This window comes from Microcebus murinus, chromosome 12 (genome assembly GCF_040939455.1).
Source record: "Microcebus murinus isolate Inina chromosome 12, M.murinus_Inina_mat1.0, whole genome shotgun sequence".
Classification (NCBI taxonomy): Eukaryota; Metazoa; Chordata; class Mammalia; order Primates; family Cheirogaleidae; genus Microcebus; species Microcebus murinus.
Window position 1 is genome coordinate 61,122,813 of NC_134115.1, and position 19,251 is coordinate 61,142,063.

Below are 19,251 nucleotides of genomic sequence, written 5' to 3' on the forward strand. Positions count from 1 at the left end.
CAACAGACAGCGGGGAAGCCCGCCCTCTGCTATAGCCTCTGAACCAACTGTAGCCCCGTGAGATTTCTTATCCTACAGGAAGTCTCAAACCCCACGCATCACAGGAAACAGTTACAGTCCCCGCGAACCCTGATCCTGCACTGTGCTCAGCCCCTCCACACGGGGCCTGAGCCGGACCTCACGCTAGTGCTGTGACTGGGAGCAGTCGGCCACGCCTCCCCCCACCGTTAGGGCATGTGGTGGCAAAGCTATGCACTGGAAGTTGTAGCATTTGACCCTGGGTCTGGGGCACTCCAGAGCCCACCTGCCCAGCCTCCTCGCCCTACTGAACGGGGCTGCCTCTGCTGGCTTCTGTCTGCAGGAAAGCGTTCCACAACTTCAACTACTTCCTGTTCTTCTACAACGTGCTGCTGGGCCTGGGCGCCTGCCTCTCCAGGCTGTTCATCAGCTGCGTCCTGGGCACGTGGCTCATCGCCCGCATCGACAGGACCATCATGCAGAGTGGCTACGAGGGGGCAGACATGGGTGAGCAGCCAGCCCCCACCAGGCCACATCCTCTGGGGTGGGCTGGTCTTGCACCCTTGCGGCAGCTGCCCGGCCTGGAGCTCACACCCTTCCCTCAAGCTCAGAGCTTATCTTCCAATGGAGGCTGCTCAGAAGGGAGTTCAAAGCTAATAAATTCCTGCCCATTTGGCAGACCTTCCAGGAGGGGCAGTCAGAGCTAGTAGAAGTCTATCTAAACAATTAGATTAACTTACGAGTGTACCGGTCTGAAAATCTTGAGAACGAATACATCTCAGAATTATTGGCATTGTTAGTTGGAAACTTAATTAAGAAAATGTTCTGTTTAGTTGAAATACTCCAAAATCAAAGCCATTTCTGAGGAAGTGAAAGTAGTTTTCTTTTTATTTCTAGCTCATGATCATTCGTGCACTCATCCATTCGATAAATGTACCGATGCCTCCTCAGTGTTAGCTGTGGCCACTCCTAGCTCCTTTGAGCTTTGAGTGCCCTGTAACATGGACAGATTAGAATACGATCCCTAAGAATCTTTCCAGATCCTTAGACCTCATTTTCTAGATGCCCAGCAAGGACCACTGGGAGCAAACTGGCTCTGCAGTTACAAAAGGTACAAACCGGGCCGTGCTAGGGAGCGCTGCCCGGCCTGACCTGCCTCTGGGTTCCAGGGTTCAGCGCGTGGGTCGGCATGCTCTATGTGGACCATTATCACACCAACCCTGTGCTCGTCAGCTTTTGCCACATCCTGATCGCAGACCACAGGGAGCGGAAGCTGCAGCAGGCCATCAAATACTGCTACATAGATCAGTCAGCAGGTAAAGCCTCCTATTGGAACCTCCGCTGGGTTCAGACGGCATGAAATAAACAAACACCTTTGGGCTCCCTGGGCTCCCTGAGCTGCCCCAGGTTCCACCTTCCTCTTTCCCTTCAACCAAGGAGTTCAGGAGGCTAAGTTCCTAGTCAGTCTGGCTATGGGACCCACTCGGGCCTGTGGCTTTGTCCTGCTACCTGGTCTCCTCCCTGGCCTGGAAATGAACTTTAACTCTGCTAATGGAGTCCTCTGTTTCCCATTTGTTTGAGACTCCAACTCATATCCCAGGCTGTGTGCCAGATGCCCTGGGCTGCTTTGATTATTCTGTCCTGCCACAAGCTCTCTGAGCTCTCCTGCCTCTTCAGGGTGCAGACTGTGTTCATTGCTGTTCCCAACACCGCAGATACCCAGGTCTAAGGGAAGACTCACATTCCTCCAACCTCCCCCACGTTCCCAGGGGTCTGGCACCTTCTGCAACACCTGGCTCATTCCAGGCAGCTCCTCCAAAAGCCTTTGAGGCAAGCTGCCCCCTTCCCCCACACCCCTCCAGTCTGTCTTCTCTGATTCTCTCCTAGGTCCACGCGTCTCAGCTAGGTCTAGGACGAGGTGGCTCCTGCTGCAGACCCTGGTCAACAACCCCAGACTTGTCATGCTCAGAAAACCGAAATCAGGGCACAGCTCCCGAGAGTTTACCCAGATTCTACTGACGTGCTCGGACTGCTGACACTGGTCCCCAACATCTGGTCCAAGACCAGGCTAAGACATCTGCACCCCAGAGAGGACTCAGTCTAACAAGCAGCTGTCCCCTGCAATGAGATGTGATGGTGCTGGCACTGTCCCCGCAGATGGCAAACAGCATTGTGCACTCATGGGATGGCCACCTGGGCTGAGGGATGAAGTCTCAGGATTATTTCATCCCCTTGGCAAAACAGATCAAACACTAAAGAAATGTCTATTGAACAAACTTTGCCCATTGATGACTTCCACTATCCATGGTGGGTAGGCAGCCTTGGGGGTCACTTGTTAAGAAGCACTTAGTTTATGTACAAGGCAGAACTTTGGGTCACTGAGGAAGGTGGTAAAATGTCTGCATCAGAAGAGTCTAACCATCTGGAACAGAGTGTGGCCTTCATTCCAACAGGCTCCTCGTTGCTTTCTTCTTTCCTGGCTTTATGGTGGGGAAGAGGAGGAACTCCATGATCCCAGCGCCCAGGCTGGTAGGACAAGCAGGCACATGCTGAGCTCTCTCCCAGGCCACTGCGATGAGGAATGGACAGAGCTGACCTGGCCCTTGGTCACAAAGGAGATGCACGGATGCTCTCTCACGAGGGTTGGGTCACTAGGAAAGCCACTTGTCTTAGGACGCAGACAGGGTAGGCAGCCATTCCAGGTGGGGAACAAGAGCAAAGTTGTGCGAGTGTGCGAGCCCTAAGCGTGTTTGAGGAGGGAGGCATGTGCATGTCCAGGACGCTGGGGAGGTCCAAATGCCAGGGTGGGATGCCTGGATATTTGTCCTTGTGCAGAGCCCCGTGCTGACCCAAATTCTTCATGCTGAAGCATAGGACCTGGCCCAGGAGCTGTACAAAATCTGTCTACTCAAAGTTCCTGATGGAGCCCGGGCAAGTATTGTGAGGACCCCACCAACAGGGCAGAAGGGAATCTCCAGCCACCTCATGAGTACCACAGCAATTGTGATTCAGTTGTTAATTGAACACGTAATATAAACCCAGTCCTATTGCTAGCACTATTGCAAACTTTGTTTGCAAAGTTGTCTCTTTTAGCCTAATATCCACAACTGAGCTTTACCATCTGCTTTTAGAAACTGGGAAAACTAGGACAGAGTGTTGGGGTCCCCACACCACCACCTTGCAGCTGTGTGACATTGGCCAAATTACTTTGCCTTCGTTCACTTTCCTTATCTATGGAAAGAGGGTAACCCCCCTAAGACCATTGTTTTGAGAAAAAAAATTAGTTACATATGAACATCTTAAGCTAGTGTCTGACATATCCTAAACTTTTAATAAATGTCAGTTACTGTTATTTGTCATATAACTCTTTGTGAATGATCTGATTAATATCTGCTCACTCCCTCAATAAGATATCAGCTCCATGAAGAAAGAGGCCTTCTCAAGCTTTGCTCACCGTCACCAAGCATACACCTGTAACAGAACAGAATGTTGGAATGAATCAAAGAATGAGGCAAGGAAGAATACATCTTTTGACAATGAATTCACTTACCAAAATCAGTCATCATGGTTTGAATGAATAGTGGGTGAATACCCATGGAAAGCCCGTATTGAAATGGAGAGGCTGATATAAACAACTCTCTGTGATGCAACCCACCACATGTAACAAGGGCCTGCACAAAGTTCTATGGGAACTTGGAAAAGGAAACTACTAATTTTGCCTTTGTAAAGTTAATGAACGCTTCTCATAAGAAGCAGCATGTGAGCTGGAATCTGCAGATGTAACATGAGGCATTTCTCACATGTGTTGGGGGAAAGGCAAGGCATGCCAGCTCTGAAGTTCTGGGTTCCGGGAGTTTGGAGATCATGCTAGATGGAGACACTCAACATGAAGAAACCTTATTTCAGAGCCACTAGGCCTCATTTCCAGGGAGCCAGAGGAGGTAGACATAGACTATATTAAGAGAAACATAATATTTTAAAGAACCTACTGACAATCTTAGGTAGTAGAGCTCTAGGATTACCTGTTATACTGCATTTCACTCGCATGCCACCCTCATTCAGGCTCAGACAAGACAGTAAATATGTCTGAAGACATGGAACTCTCCCTTATCCTCTGGATTCTACCTGCCTCCTTTGGTGTAAGCCAGTCTCTGCCTCTTTGTGGTCCTCAGTTTCCCAACTATACAATAAGGGATTGGATGTGGTCCTGCATGAGCATGTGCTAAGCAAGGACATGGTGTCAGGCTCCATCAACACTGGATGGGTGTCTACTACGGGTTGGGCTTGGGCACACACAGGTGCACAGGCCTCCTGACAGGGTCAGTGGGGGTAGACATGGAGCATAGGGCAGCCAGGTCTTGGGTCAAAAGTCAGGCGTGTACAAGGGAGCAGGAGTGGGCCGAGGACAGTGGGTGCATGTGGGACCCGTCTCACCATGTGGACTCATACATGCACAGTGCACCAAAGGCTCTGCTCTTGAGGTTGGCCCCATGCGGTCCCTGCCAATCAGCCTCTGCTTGTTCTTGGTGCCCCATGTCCTCTGGAGCCCCATGCCTCCCCACCCCCGTGCATTCAGGCCATGGGGCACTGGACGTGAAGGGCCTAGAGAGGAGGGGCCGCTTGTCTGTTTCTCCACAGCTTTAGGGTGTGTTGTCAAACTTTTGAATTCAACAATTTTGTCCTATTATGACTGAGCCTGAGCATGTTTTCATGCATTTAAAGTTATCGCTATTTCTTTTTCTGTGAACTGAAGGTTAATGTCTTTTGCCAATTTTTCTACTTTGTGGCTATTTTTCTTATCAATTTCTAGGAGATTGTTTTATATTGGGGATGTGAGCTTGGTGATATGAGTTGCAAATATTTATTCCCAGTTTATCATTTTTTCTTTTTATCTGATGGCGTTTTGGTTTGGTTTGTTTTTTCTGGGTTTTGTGTGTGTGTGTGTGTGTGTGTGTGTGTGTGTGTGTGTGTTTTGTTTTTTGCAATGTATTACTAAGATGCTGCTTCTCCTCAAATTGGTCAACAAATTCATACCATCACTATAAAGTATGTTATCAGTTATCTTGTGGAAACTGGCCAATTTTCAAATTGACATAAAAATACAAAGAGCAAAGATAAGTCAAGATAATCTTGAAGAAGAACAAAGTTGGAGGACTCACACTACCAGACATTAAGACAGCTTAAAGCTGTAGTAATCAAGGCTGTGTGCACCACTAGCACAAGGACAGGCACTAGGAGAATAGTGGGTCCAACACAGACCCACACATTCAGATATTTTGTATATGACAAAAGAGGCCCAGCAGAGCAGTGAGGAGAAGATAGTCTTCTCTATAAATAGCTCGGGTCAACTGGTTCTCCACATGAGAAGGAAGTGAATCTTGACTCTTACTTCACACTATAAAAAAATATATAAATCTAAATGTGAAAGTTTACAACAATATTTATAGTAAATAACATCAGAGAATAGTTCCTTACCTTAGGCAGGCAAAGATTTCTTAGGTAAAACACAAAGTATACTACTCATAATGACAAAAATTGATAAATTGGGTCTTATTAAAATCAATAACTTCACATCAAAAGGCACTTTTACTAGAGTAAAAAGGCAAGAACAGAATAGGAATAAATATTTGCCAGCTATTTATGTGGAAAACCTGATATTTAGGATATGTAACTAACTCCCATAAATTAACAAGAAAAAAGACAATTCTACCAGAAACACTGGACAAACTATTTGCCTGGAAATTTCACAGAAAGATAGCCATGTGGCCAGCAAGTATATGCAGAGGTACTCGACGCTTTTACTAGTCAGGAAAATGCACATTAAAACCACAATGTGATACTAACAGGTAAAGGCTAAAATAAAAACCAGAGACCATAGCACACGTTGGTGAGGATGTAGAGCAACTGGAATTCTCATGCCCTGCTGTGTGTGTAAACTGATACAACCACTTTCAAAAACGGACTACCTCTTAAAGATGGATGTGTACAGACTCTATGGCCCAACAATCCCACTCTCAAGTATAAACCCAATAGAAATGCCTACATATGTTCAAAACACAAAAGAATGGTCAGAACAGCATTATGGTAGTCTCCAAATTGAAAAAATCCAAATGTGCATCAATAATAGAAAGCATAAATAAAATGGTTTTTTTTTAAAAAAAAATAATAATGGGATACTGTACAAAAATAAACTATACCCACATTCAAAAATATGGATGAAACTTACAAATATAATGAAATAAGCCCAACATAAAAGAGTCCATTCTGTATGATTCTATTTAGATAAAATTCTTAAAGAAACAAAACTAATTCAGATGTTATAATATTTATTCTTCTTGGAGAAGAGAATATTCTTTCAGAACATTTGATGTACCGCTCTGGATGCTCCTGCCAGCCCTGAGGTATTCCCTTGCACAGAGAAGAAACTGGCATTGGAGGAAGCAGTTGACTCTAAGAGTTTCACACTCCACGTGGGGTGCTCCCATTGCTAAGGGCAAGTCCCCTTCCCAGGGAAGGCAGGCGTGGGCGGGGCGAGCGCGGCCCCGCCCCTTCGCGTTGCCTTGGAGACCGTGCGAGTCCTGCTGCAGTTGGGACTGCACCGGTGCTGGCTGACTTGCGAGGTGCTTTCTGCATGAGGCCAGGACGGGGTGCAGCGGCGCCCTGCAAACCGCTGGGCTAAGGGGGACATCCAGGGGCTGCCAAGGCTGCTTGGGGGCCCGTGAGGGGACAGAAGGAGCGTGGCCAGAATCAGGCTACTCCCTCCGGCCCATTCACCGTCCCTGCGTCCCCTGGAGGGTGGGGGTGGGGTCCTGGACCCGAGTTCAGGTGGGTTCCAATCCCAGCCGGCACCTTCGGCGCCTTGACGCTTCCCAGAAGACCTTGGCAGAGCGAAGCACAAACGATAAGCCTGTGTTATTCGCGCCCCCAAAGCCCCTCTTGGATTTGCTCCCGCCACAGCGGGGAGAGCCGGGCTCCCCCGCGAGTTTGGGGCTCCGCCGAGGTTAGTTCCATCGTTGTTCCGCGCTCCCTGCCTTCTGCGTTTGTTTAAAATTAAAGCCCTCAGCCTGCGTGGGGGCCGCCCCCACCCTCACCCTCCCCCCCCTCACCCTCCCCCCCCCCGCCCCCAGCGGAGGGTCCTGGCTCGGGGTCCTGCCTGGGTCGGTGGGGCCGCCTCCGGGCCGAGTGTTGCCCGCCGGCACCTGAGCTGGGGGCGGGCGTCGGTTTCCCAGCCCGTGGGCTTGGCTTGAGCCCCGGGTCGCAAGGGGGCCGAACCGCAGACGCGTTTCCCGGGCGACGGCTTCCCCGCAGGGGCATCCAGCCGGCAGCCAGGATGTCGTCGGTGGGGAAGGTGACCCGCGTTCAGAATGGCAAAGTCTACCAGCAGATCTTCGAGGCTGAGGTAGGGCCCGCCGTCTGTCCCCTTTTCTCCGTGCCCGCTTCTCTCTGCTCTTCCCCCCGAGCCCCTGTTCCTCCTCCCCGCAACGCTCCCCCGCAAACTTCCCTCCCTCCAAGGGCTTCCCGGCCCGGGAATCTAACGAAACATGGACTCTGAAGTGACTTTGATCTTAAAAATAATTCTTATTGGTTCTTAAAATGTAGGAATACAAAATGAGAATGTCTATTCTTGAAAATCAGAAAACTTAAATGAAAAGTTTAAATTTAAATTACTCAGATATAGCCTGGATGAACCACCGAGCACCCTGTGTCTTTTTCCCATGCATAAAAGCGTTTCTAATTTTTCTGTTTAAAAAATTGTTTCCATTCTGTATTAATGTTCTGAAACCTCCTTTTTCTCCTTGAACAGTGTCTCACAGACCCTATCCCATGCCGTGGGCATCCATATACTTTACGCCTGCTTGTTGATCCGTGACTCCCATAACTGCATTAAAGTAAAACCCTCTTTACTTTAATCGTTGAAATTGCTTTGTCCTCTCTAAAGCACTGTACAGACAAAATGAGATCTTAAACACTGAGAGCAGGACCCTTCCTTTGAAGTTCTGTGTTGTTTATTTATAAGAGATTTTCATTCCTAATTTGAGCCCTAAATAATGCCCTCTGTAGAACCTTTGGAAGTTATAAAAGTATAAAAAACCCAAGGAAACAATTAAATTACTCACATAGTTCTGCTTCCTCTAAGCAACAGGCCATTCTTAATGCTTGACACACTTACTCCAGGTCATTTTTCTATACATTTTACATTTTGAGATCATACTGTATAATTTTGGCTATAATTTTTAGTTTATGTTTTAAATTGATACATTTAACTATATATCATCTCATAAGCATTTCTTCATGTCATAAAAAATTTACTTCTTTGTAAGTGTGATCTCTGGTCATCTTTAGACAATGTTAGTATATATCTAACATTCCATCTAAGGGACATACCATGTCGACTCGAACAATCCCCTCCTATTGGACCATTCCTTTTCTCCAAATATTTTTGATTATAAAAAAGGCTGCAGCTGCAGCTGCCCGGCTAGCTCAGTCGGTAGAGCTCAGTCGGTAGAGCATGAGACTCTTAAAAAAGGCTGAAGCTGGGTGCAATGGCACATGCCTGTGGTCCCAGCTACTCAGGAGACTGAGATGGGAGGATTCTTTGAGCTCAGGAGTTTGAGACCAGCCAGGGCCATAGAGCAAGACCCCATCTCAAATAAATAAATAAATAAATAAATAAATAAATAAATAAATAAATAAATAAGCATAAAAATATAATTTTTGAAAGGCTGATGTGCAACTTGGTCTTCATTTAAATTTCTCAAAAAATGTCTCCCTTGAAGGGGCTAAATGACTTGGAGGAGGAGACCCCTCCTGCAGGGGATGTGCCCAGGGTTGAAGGCCTCCCCATAAAGTGCCTTATTAGTGGCAGGTTCCTAGGTGTCTTTCTAAGGCAGGCACAAGAGCCTTAGGGTACTGGGGACCCAGCAGCTCTGACTGCCTCCTCTTTTGTGATCTTCCCTGGGTTCAGGTGCAGCTGATCCACTCCCTGGCCATCAGCAGGAAGCAGGCTGCAGAGCAATATGTGCCCCTAAAGAGTAGCAGCACACCCATGATGAAGAAGATGGAGATTCCTGAAGGGAAGATTATGTCTGCTCGGCAGCAGAAGTGGGCGCACAGCCTCCCCAACGACTGGGTCACAGAAAACCCTGTTCTCTACAGGTAGGTCCTGCTGTCCAGCCCCCATCCTCACACACTGGGGGTGCTTTAGAGTCTTCAAAAACTCAAAAAGACCTTCCACAGGATGAGCACCAGGTAGGAATGAAATCTCCCCTAAAACAAGGAGGTAATAGCACTTGCTTTGCAGGATGTTTTGCTTCTCTCTCTCTCCCACTCCCTCCTCTGATAATTACTGCTGTGTGCTTAGGGCCAGGCGCTGGCTGTGCGGATCCCACCCTCATGGACCTTGAGGCTTCACATGGAAATGAACAAACATGCCCCCCACTCCAGTGGTGGGAAGGCTCTGACTCAGAGGACAGGGGCTATGGGACAGGAGTCAGGAAAGCCCTGAGGAGGGGCCTCAGTTGGGACCAGAGGGGAAGGGAGGGGAAGGATGGGGGCAGGGCTCTGGGAAGGTCAATCTTGGTCCATTCCTGGAGGCTGAAGGTGAGTGGGCCTGGAGAGAGAGCAAGAGGTAGGGCTGGGAGAGGCCTTGCAGGCCACAGTCAGTGTTTTGGACTCTACTGCTGTGAGCAACTGATTTGCATTTTTGAGGTCCCTCCGGTAGCTCTGTGCTGAATGTGGGAGACTGCAAGAAGAGTCATAGAGGCCAAGGAGGAAGTCATTGCAGCTGTCCTGGCAACCTGGGTGGTAGCTGCAAGAGGGAAAGTAGGGGTGGACTTCAGGTGTCTTCTGCAGCCAGAACCCACAGGACCCAGTGATGGATTGGAGGGGAGGAGAGGGCTCCCCAGGGCCCTAGGTCTCCAGCCAGAGTTCTGGGTGGACAGTAGGGGTATCATTCTCTGAGATAGGAGTAGGCAGGGTGGGACAGGGAGATCAGGATTTCCTTGTGAACTTCCAAGTTCAGAAGTTAAACTTGAGATTCCTAAGTATGCCATTTCAGTCTGCTGAGCTCAGACCCTCAACTAGGGAAAAAAAGGAAAGAAAAGGATATTCCTCTCAGGATTCTTGGGAACATAAAGCAGGAATTGGGCTTCCCCTGGGCTCTTCAAACTCTGCACAAGCCATAAACCTCTTGCCTGGCCTGGAACTCTGGGACGGGAGGTCAGGCCTCCTCTACCTGCCTTTGCTGTCCCTTTTATCCTTTTTGGGTCAGGGACCAGACCCAGTGTTGGGTACAGGTTTCTGTCCTGACCTGACCTTTGGATTTTCCCAGGGAAACCACCCCAGAGGCTTCCAACCCTCAGTACCCTTAACTACCTATAGATGGGCAAGTCCACTGGCCCACCCAAGGCCAGACTCTCCAACCCATGTCCCCCTGCCTGAGGCCCCAGGTAGGGACCCAGAGGCACAGGAAGCTGGGGCCTGTCCAAGTTCTAGCCGACCTCCCAGGAGGGCAGTATGGCAGCCTGCTGTGACTTCATTTCCCTCAAGATCCCAAGCCCAATCTCAGCTGACCTGTTCTCATCCAGGCCTGGGGTCTCCCAACATCTCCCTTTGCCTCCTGAGGGTCCCTTCTTCCCCAGGGTTCAGCCTGGGACCACTCAACATTCCAATATCTAGATACAGCATGGGTCAAAAGCTGTTGGCACCAGTGGAGTGTTGGTATTTTGCTGTGCTGGCCTCCTGGGACAGACAGACAATCCCAGCTCTGTCCTGGATGCAGAACCAGAGCACAGCTCCTTGTGGCAGGAACAGAGATGTGTATGTAACCTGCCAGGTTCTGCCATCCTCAAATGACTGGGGTCACTAACTCTGTATCCAGAATCCCTCTTGGGTTAGTTGTCCCCTGGCCCTGACAAGTGTTTCACTTCCTCCCTCCCTCTTTGCCCATAGACTTGCTGCCTTCACTCTCTCCCCAGCCAGCCCAGCCCTGATGGTTGGGCTGTCGGCTCACCTTCCACAGTCCCCATCCTTCTTCCCACCCAGCAGAACTTCCACCTGGCTTCCTGAATCTTCCATGAGCCAGGGCAGCTGGGCAAACTCACCCAGCCCATGGGGGAGGGATACACCCAGGTGCAGCAGCCCCAGCTTACCTGGACCCTCTGGGCAGCCTGGAGACTCTCAGCAGTTGCCCTGACCTGGCTCCCACCCCCAGCTCCTCTTCTCACTGCAGCCCCCTCCCAGTGCAGCCCCTCTTCCCACTGCAGCCCCCTCCCTGTTTACCGCAGGCAGGACCTCCCTGCTCTCCTGGCTGCCCCGGGCACCTCCCAGGGCTGTGGAACAGCCAGGTGCACCCTTGGCTTCCTGGTGTTGTCCCCTCCAGCTTCCGTTCCCTCCGCAGGGAGCCCTTCCTCAAATGTCCATTCCGCTGTCCCTCCCCTACCTCTGGCTGGGTGATCTGTCAACCCTACTCCCAGGGTGAGCTCCTTCGTCAGGAATCCCTGGCCCCTGGGCTTCCCCACACAGCACAGCCCCTGGGGTTCCTGTTCCTCTTTCTCTGCTCCCCTTTGTGGGCCGGTGCTCTCAGGTCTTCCCTGGCCACTGGAGCCAGCTCCCTCTAGATGCTCTGAGGGGCTGGCAGAGGCCAGGTGGGGCCCAACTGATGAGTGGCAGGGCCAGGGTGCCCAGTCTCCCTTAGGCCTCAGAGCTAGGGTTTAGGTGCTTGAAATTGAGCCAGCCAAGGCCGGTCCTCCTGTGTGCTCATGTACCCAGGGCAAGGCCCCTGGGTGAGTGGTGACCAGCCCAGGTCAGGGGGTAGATGACCACTAGTGAAAACAAAGCTCCCAAGTCCCCAGGGCAAGCAGCCAAGAAGCCAGAGCTGATAGCAGTTCTCATCGTCTTGTGGGTTCCTATGGGCTGCCTTGGTCCAGGGGCATTTAGAATGACAAGGCCCAAAAGACCACCTCTAGAAGGATGGCCAGGGCCCATCAGCTGCAGCCCAGCCCTGAGGTCCCCCTCCCTGCTAGATCTGCAGAGAGGACTAAATGAGAAGTTAGCTGGACACGAGGGCCCAAGGAGTTTTTATTCCAAAGCTAATGTCACGGCCACACACCTCGCCTCCTCCCCCACCCCGGCCACCCTGCTGAGATAGTTTGTCCTGGGATCCCAGCTCTGTCCTCCCTCACCTGAATCCCATGGGCCTTGGTGTCATGAAGTTATTCTTGGAGTCTCAGCTCTCTTAATACAGTGGCTCCTCTGAGCCCCTGCTCCTTCCTTCCTGGAAAATGGGGTTACCCAGCTGCCTCACAGGCTGGGCTGCTGAAGGAGCAAATGAGCTTGTGAGGTGGAGCACAGCACGGCCTGGCTCTCGGGCTGCTCCTGCCCTTCCGATGTGTTTCCCGGGTGGACCACGGCTCCTGAGCCGAAGCAGACTCCCTGAGGGTGGAGACCCAGTGACTTCTTGTCTAGGGACCTGCAGCATCTGCTGGCAGGAGACACACAGGCAGCATTTGCTGGGAGCCTGGGCACTGTTTCGGGCTCTCTGGAATTGGGGCCGGGCAGCCCCTCTGGACACTCCCCCATGTGCCAGAGCTGCCCTGGGTGGTGTCATGGGGGGGGGCGCAGCTTTATTCTCCTCTGCTTGTGCCTCAGGGAAAGGGAAATAGCCCACAGGGAGAAAGTCCAGGAGAGCGAGAGCGCCGCGGCAGCCCGGGAAGTGCGTGGGCTCATGGACACTGTGGGTGAGCCTCCTCCAGCCTCAGCAGCCTGCCCAGGGCCAGAGAGAGCCCGGGGAGGGGGTGTGTGTCTCCTGGCAGCTCCTCTGAGGAAGCCCCTGAAGCCCCCACTGCGTTCCTCTGCCTGGCCTAGGAACCTAGACGGCGTTCTCCCCTGGGCCGTCTCCCCTGTGCGGGGCTGCCTGCGCAGTGGGCGTTTGCTGATGACAAACAGTTGGCTAAAGGACCTGGCCTGCCTCCCTGCAGTTTCGCAGTAGTCTCTCTCCGTCCACATTTCCTGCCTCTACCCTGCACTGTCCTAGTCTGACTTTATCCCAATACGGAGGTCCCTTTTCTTGACGATAAAAAAGTGATACATGCTCACAAACAACAACAAAGGAAGGAGATAAGGAGAAAGTAAACCCCCCTCCACAATGCCTCCCCTGCTTGCCCCGTCACGCACGTGGTGTCCAGCCTCCCACCCGGGGAGAGGGGACAGCCACCTGGGAAGAGGGGACGGCAGAGCACGGGGTGAGCACAGGCCCTGGGGCAGGTAGCCTGCTCACACACTGGCCGGCTGTTCTTTAACCCCGTGCCTGAGTCTCCCCACTTGTAAAATGAGGCCAGGAATAGAACCTGCCTCTCGGCCTCATCATGAGGAGTGACTGAGTTAGAACAGTACCTGCTACATGGAAGGTGCTACATAAATGTGTTGGCAATTATTATTTGCATATGGATTTGCTTCTACAAAACGTTTTTTGAAAACATAAATTACATACACACGTAACTGCATATCTGAGGCCTCGTTCCCTACAGCACGCATGGACCACCTTCATCTTTTCTCTTTTTCCTGAAGCCCCTGCCACGCTGGCCTGGCTTTGGGGTCCACCTTCTGAACCCCAGCCCTGGTGTGCAGGTGCTCTCTGCCAGCGCAGCCTTGTCCTGAGAGCTCTCCCCTCTCCTGGGGGCTCTAAGGGTGCCCCATCACCTCTGCTGTTGCTCCGCAGTTCCCGAGAGCATACACACTGTCACCCTTTGCGGGCGAGAAGAGCACAAAAGGAAGAGCTACGAACGCGCCCTGGCGAGCTTTCAGGAGGAGATTGCTCAGATCGGGATGGTGAGGTTCCTCCCTCTCCCTCCTGCTCCCTTCTTGGCGCATTGTGAAGGCAAAGGCAGGTTTGTCACGGCAGCCAGCCTCCTTCCCTCCCTCCGTCTCAGCTAGGAGGTCCGCAGTGGCTTACTGAGACGTAGACACAGATGGAACTATAGCCATGTCTGAGTGGCTCTCTGTGAGTGCTTGCTGTGAGTGTAGCTCCCTGTCACTCTTGCAGACGCCCTCTAAATCACATGCTGTGGTTGCCCAGCTTGCAGTGAAGCTCAGGGAGACCCCTGACCGGGCACATCGGAGGCCAGGCTGGAACTGCCCCACAAGTCTGACGCCAAAGCCCAGCCTTTGACCTCCCTGCCCAGTCCTGCTGGTGGGGGCCCAACGGTGTGCCCCAGTGACAGCTCAGGGCTGCCAGGCCCTTATGCACTTCCCCCCACCCAGCTCTCATTCCTCCCCCGAGACCTCATCTCTAGACATGCTGGTGCCTGGAATGTTCCCAAAATGAGACCAGCCTTTGCCCTTCCAGATTGCTCTGAGCTCCAAATTTCCATTCACCATCCTTCTCTCCAAGTCTTCTTTGACTTGTGTTGCCCCACCCTGGATTCCTGGCACTGTCTCTCTACCCAAAGGACCAAGCCACGTTCCTCAGTCCGTCCCACCTAGACACCAGCTCTACGTTCACCCGCAAGCTCTGTGGCCTTGGTCAAGCAAGCTACCTGAGCCTCGGTTTCCTCATCTGCAGTAAACTTGGCATTCTCTCATTTGGGCACCTCTTTAATTAGTATTTGTTGAGTGCCAGCCCTAGGCTAGGCCTGATACCAGAACCTATGTCACAGGCTGTGCTGAGAATCAAGAGAGTTGACAGGGAGGGCTCAGCGCAGGGCAGGGTGCTGGGCGTGTGGCGTGGCTGCCATTGTCCTCTGGTTGCGGGTTAGTTAGTGGACCGTAACTCCTCAGGCCTAGTAATGATCGTTTTTGAGATTGGACCATGCCTGGTACTTCCCCTGGTACTTACAGGGAGGGCTCCCTCCTTCCCAGGGTCTGATGCCATGGCTGTCACCCTTCCGGCCTGTTGCAGGAAATGGAACCTCACCTCTTGGAGACAGGGAGACTTTTTTTGAAAAAACTGTCTGAATTTAATGAAGAAGTTGACAGGCTCTTCAGGAAGGTGGAAAACGACATCAACCTAGAGCACTACACCATGCAGGTAGGGGGCCCTTGGTGGCTGGGCCTGCCCTCCCCCCAGCTCTGCTCCTTCCCTCCCTCCCCCTGGCTCCCAGTCTGCCCCAAACTTCTCTGCATAGGCCCTGTCGGAGCTGTGGGATAAGGTGGCCAGGGTGTTCCAGCTTCAGAAACAGAAGATCAAGGAGCTGGACGAGGCATTGCACTCCCTGGAGTTCTCCCGCTCCGACAAAGTGAGCTCCTCGGTGCTTTTTGCTTGCAGGGTTTCCTGGGCATCCTCTGTTTCCTTTTAGTTCTTCAGGAAATGAGCGGCTAACTGTGGCACTTTGCCATTTCCAGCTAAAAAGTGTGCTGCAGAAGTATGTGAAAGTCATAGGGAAGACTTCCTACCTCATGCAGCCGGATGTGTACAGGCTGATTGATAAAGAAGCCATGGTGAGTGGTTTCCCGGTGGGGGATCAGCGCATGGAAGAAGGAGCAGGGCCCCGGGGTGCCCTAGCCTGGTGTCTCAGGAACCGCGGGTGTCTCATCCACAACATTTCCGAGTACTCAGGGGGTCTCGTAGGTCGAGAATCTGAGTCTTTGCTATTGGAAGCATTTTCCGTAGAAATCTCTCTCAAGTGCGTGCCATGTTTCCCTGCGGTCTCAAACCAGGCACGCCCCCCACAGTGCCAACATTCGGAGCACTGCAGCACCGACGCTTTTACTGTGCCTCAGGTACTACGTGCGATGCAATAGGTGTGGCACTGTGGAGTCATCATCTTGGGGTCTTCACGGTCTCAGGACAGCTTCCACCCTCACGAGTACCTGCTCTGCCTGCTCTGTCCAGTTTTCCTAGTTGTCCTTGTCTCTCTTCCTACTGGTGGTCAGTGCCTGTTGCTGAGCCACGCCTGTGCCTTGGCTGTGTCCCCACTGCTTCCCCCCATCTACACCCCCACCCTTCCCCAGCTGTTTTCCTTGGGGTGGGAAATACGAAGTTCAAAGTTGCCCGTGGTGTCTCCAAAGTCAGAGTAAAGCCTGACCCCTCCACTGTGAGAAAGGATTCTGCTTTTGCCCGCTCAGAGGTGCATTTTGCTTTTGTGGGTGTCCTGGCACTGTGCAGAGAGCTGAGCTTGTCAGATAACAGGCCTGCCGACAGCACGGCAGGCTGAAAAGAGCACACTGTTCAGAATCACAGATGGGTCCAGCCCAGGTCTCTGCTGTGTGTCCTGACAAAGCACGGACAGGGAGGGAGCACAGACCTTCTCCCCTGCCCAGATGCGGAAGCTCCTGAAATGACTCTGCCCCGGCACTGGGAGCTCCTTGGGCCACGAAATGAGGACGATACAGGTGCTCCTTGACTTACAATGGGGCCACTTCCCAAGAAATCTGTCAAAAGTCCAAACTATCATAAAGAAAAAGTGGATTTAATACCTCTATAAGCCCATCATAAAGTCGAAAAATCCTAAGTGGAACCATCATCAATTGAGGACTGCCTGGGATGCCAACCCGCCCGGACTTGCTGGGAGGATAATAAGAGGGCCCAGCTCCCTTTGCCATCAGGGATAGCACCTAAACCACACACGTCTCATCCGTAAGGAGAGCCAGGGTTTCAGTGTCCTGGGAACGTTTCAGTGTCTCACTCCCCTGTGCTGCTTTTCCTCAGTGTAACGGCTAGCATCTGCTACTTGCTCTATGTGCATGTATCTCATTTAATTTCACAAAATCCTTGTGTTGTGTGTAAATGGCATTATCCTCATGTTATGGCTGCAGGTCTGGAGGTAGAGGGAATACTTCCCAATGAGCCCAGCCAGGAAGTACAGCTGCACGAAAGCCCAGGTCCACTGAAAAGCATTACTGCAGTTTCTACCCACTGACCTTGGCAGGGTTCTCACTCCGCCCAGGGCACTGCCGCCTCCCTAGGGGGCTTTGGGAACTGTGTGGCGGCACATGGAGAAATTTCTATGCCTGGGAGAATGGGGGAAGCTACTGTCATCTAAGGGTCGTCGGGATGCTAAAGTGCAGAACAGAGCCCCACAGTGAAGGATTGTCTCCACTCCCATGCCATGGGTGCCCAGGCGAGAACCCCTAGGAGGACAGCTGAAGGATGCACCTGCTCTGGCCTCATTTGGTCACTGGGTCCTGGTTGTTTTAACAGCCATATATGGCTGGTCCCTGATGGCATGAGCACTCTGCTTTTGGAACAAATCTGTAAAAAAGAGGAAACACTTAGAGCCCACTGAGTGCTTAACTCCTTTCTCCTTCTGTAAGAAAGCATCCCCTGGAGCCCTGGAGCTGGGCTGAAGCTCATTCGGTCAGGGCCACAGTTAAGCCTTCAGGGAGGACCCTTGTCACTGCCCATGGCTGCTCAGCGCAGGCAACTTCCTCAAGTGCCCACTGACCCCTCAGTCCTCCTCGGACGCTGCCACCACCACCAGACCCTCAGCCTGCACCTCCACTGCCCCCTCCCGCCTCCCACCGCCCCTCTCTAACTGAGGTTTGCTTTGACCCGCAAGCCCCTGCCCTGCCTACAGCCCTGCCTGCTGTGACCACAGGTCATAAACCATGCCCTGCTGGGCAACCGGAGGGCCCTGGCCCAGCTGTTCGTCAACCTGATGGAGGCCACCCTGCGGGAGGAGCTGGACAGCCACCACCACTGGCAGGGCCTGGTGGACTCCTGGAAGATTCTCAAGAAGGAGGCCATGCTGGAGAGTTTCAGGTCTGCGGCTGCCCACATTGCCCAGCTCTTCCTCTGGCCCACTGGGTACCCAAAAGGGCTACAGGGGGCCATCTCTCTCCCTCGAGATATTTTGGTGTATTTTTCCCCTGGGCTCTTTCAGACTGATGAAGTATATGCAGTTGTATGTCTTAGTTTCTTCATGAACCTTATTTCGCAACTGTCTCTGAGCTCAGTGCAAATGGTTAGAACACATTTTGTCTGATTATGTGCATAATTTGCATGCTGTATTATTACTCATAGTCCCGTGGATACTGGGCCCGGGAGAACAGACGTCGCAGGCATACACTTCCCACCCTTCGGGAGCTCGTTTCCCCCCCGGGGCGGGAAGGCGAGGAGAGGACCCAGCTCCATGCTTCCTCCACCAAGTGGCACTTTTGCTGGGGATGAAGGAAAAGTGCACCGAGGCCTGGCTCCCCCTTGCCCTTCTCTGTGACCTCAGTCAAGCCCTTGAACATTCAGAACCTGTCTCTTCCTATGCAAATCCGACTCCCTAATGGACCTGTGTGTGACAAGGTCTCAGTGATCCAACGAGATACTGTAGTGAAAGTGCCTGTCTGGGCCTGGGCCTGGGAAGTCATTATGTCGAATAATGCCCATGGGGATGGCAATAGCTGACATTTCCTGGGCATTTCTCATGAGCCAGGCACGGTGCTAAGGGCTTTGCTCACATCATCTTACTGAGTCCTAACAAGTACCAGGTGAGGAAGGCACCATCATTAGCTCCATTTTATAGAAGAGGAAACTGAGGCTCAGACTGGGGGAGGGACTTGCAGGCAGGTGACAATCAGGACCCCCAGCAGATCTGAGCCTGCTGGTCCCATGCTGTTAGTGCCAGAGCTTCCCTGGCGGCACCTCCGTTCTTCCCTCCTGGCCTCTCTCCCCTCCTTTTTTCGGGGTCCTGGAGGCAGAAGTTGGGGAGGAAGGGGCCAGAGGTGGTGTAGGGAAGGGGTGCTGGGGGTCTGAATGTTCTCACCCTGGGCCTCTGCCCCTCTCTCACTCTGCCCTGCCCGTCCTCTCCTCTCTATGGTGCCAATGTGTCTGGCTGCCCAGTGAGTTCATGGCCAATGAGCATATCCGGGCTCCTCCAGCTGTGAAGAAGGAACTGGAGGTCATGCTGAAGACCCAGAACACCCTGCAGAAGAAGCGGGTGGAGCATCTCTGCACCATCTGGTATGGGCAGGAGGGGTCCAGTGGCGGGGCAGGTGTGGCTCTCAGCCCTTGCCCTGAGGCATCCTCCAAACCAGGCCATCTCCCCGCCCTCTGGTCCTGCACTGGCTACCTGGACTCGCATTCTGGGGCATTCCAGCCCCAATGGCAAGAAAGAACAGGACCTATTTGCTGCAGAAAGAAGTTTAGTGTGACTGTGCCAATGTCACACTAAACTTGAAGGAAGCAATGGACGGGGGAGGGGGGAGGATGAGGTGGGGGCCAGAGCACACAGGGCCAGGTGGAGGGGTTTGGACCTTTTGTCTGAGGGCAGTGGAGAGCAGAGTGGCTCCATGAGCTTTGCAGTT

General features: G+C 52.3%; 2 protein-coding genes across 4 annotated transcripts in view; both read left to right on the plus strand.

Annotated features, from left to right (window-relative positions):
* LOC109731200 (stimulated by retinoic acid gene 6 protein-like) overlaps window positions 1-2,294 on the plus strand; it is a 34,257-nt gene extending 31,963 nt beyond the window's left edge. For both annotated transcript variants that reach the window (XM_076008856.1, XM_076008857.1), the window contains 3 exons: window positions 362-525; window positions 1,188-1,334; window positions 1,906-2,294. In XM_076008856.1, the coding sequence (XP_075864971.1) occupies window positions 362-525; window positions 1,188-1,334; window positions 1,906-2,054 (460 nt within the window). In that variant the 3' untranslated portion in view covers window positions 2,055-2,294. The remainder of the gene's footprint in view (window positions 1-361; window positions 526-1,187; window positions 1,335-1,905) is intronic.
* A 4,259-nt stretch (window positions 2,295-6,553) lies between these two features.
* Window positions 6,554-19,251, plus strand: part of CCDC180 (coiled-coil domain containing 180) — a 58,078-nt gene continuing 45,380 nt past the window's right edge. The window contains exons 1-11 of one of the 2 annotated variants that reach the window (XM_076008855.1): window positions 6,581-6,638; window positions 6,892-7,018; window positions 7,327-7,417; window positions 8,984-9,174; window positions 12,667-12,755; window positions 13,736-13,845; window positions 14,915-15,043; window positions 15,141-15,251; window positions 15,358-15,453; window positions 17,553-17,716; window positions 18,788-18,907. In XM_076008855.1, the coding sequence (XP_075864970.1) occupies window positions 7,349-7,417; window positions 8,984-9,174; window positions 12,667-12,755; window positions 13,736-13,845; window positions 14,915-15,043; window positions 15,141-15,251; window positions 15,358-15,453; window positions 17,553-17,716; window positions 18,788-18,907 (1,079 nt within the window). In that variant the 5' untranslated portion in view covers window positions 6,581-6,638; window positions 6,892-7,018; window positions 7,327-7,348. Of the gene's footprint in view, window positions 7,019-7,326; window positions 7,418-8,983; window positions 9,175-12,666; window positions 12,756-13,735; window positions 13,846-14,914; window positions 15,044-15,140; window positions 15,252-15,357; window positions 15,454-17,552; window positions 17,717-18,787; window positions 18,908-19,251 lie in introns of both variants that reach the window. The other variant, XM_076008854.1, reaches the window with a different exon arrangement.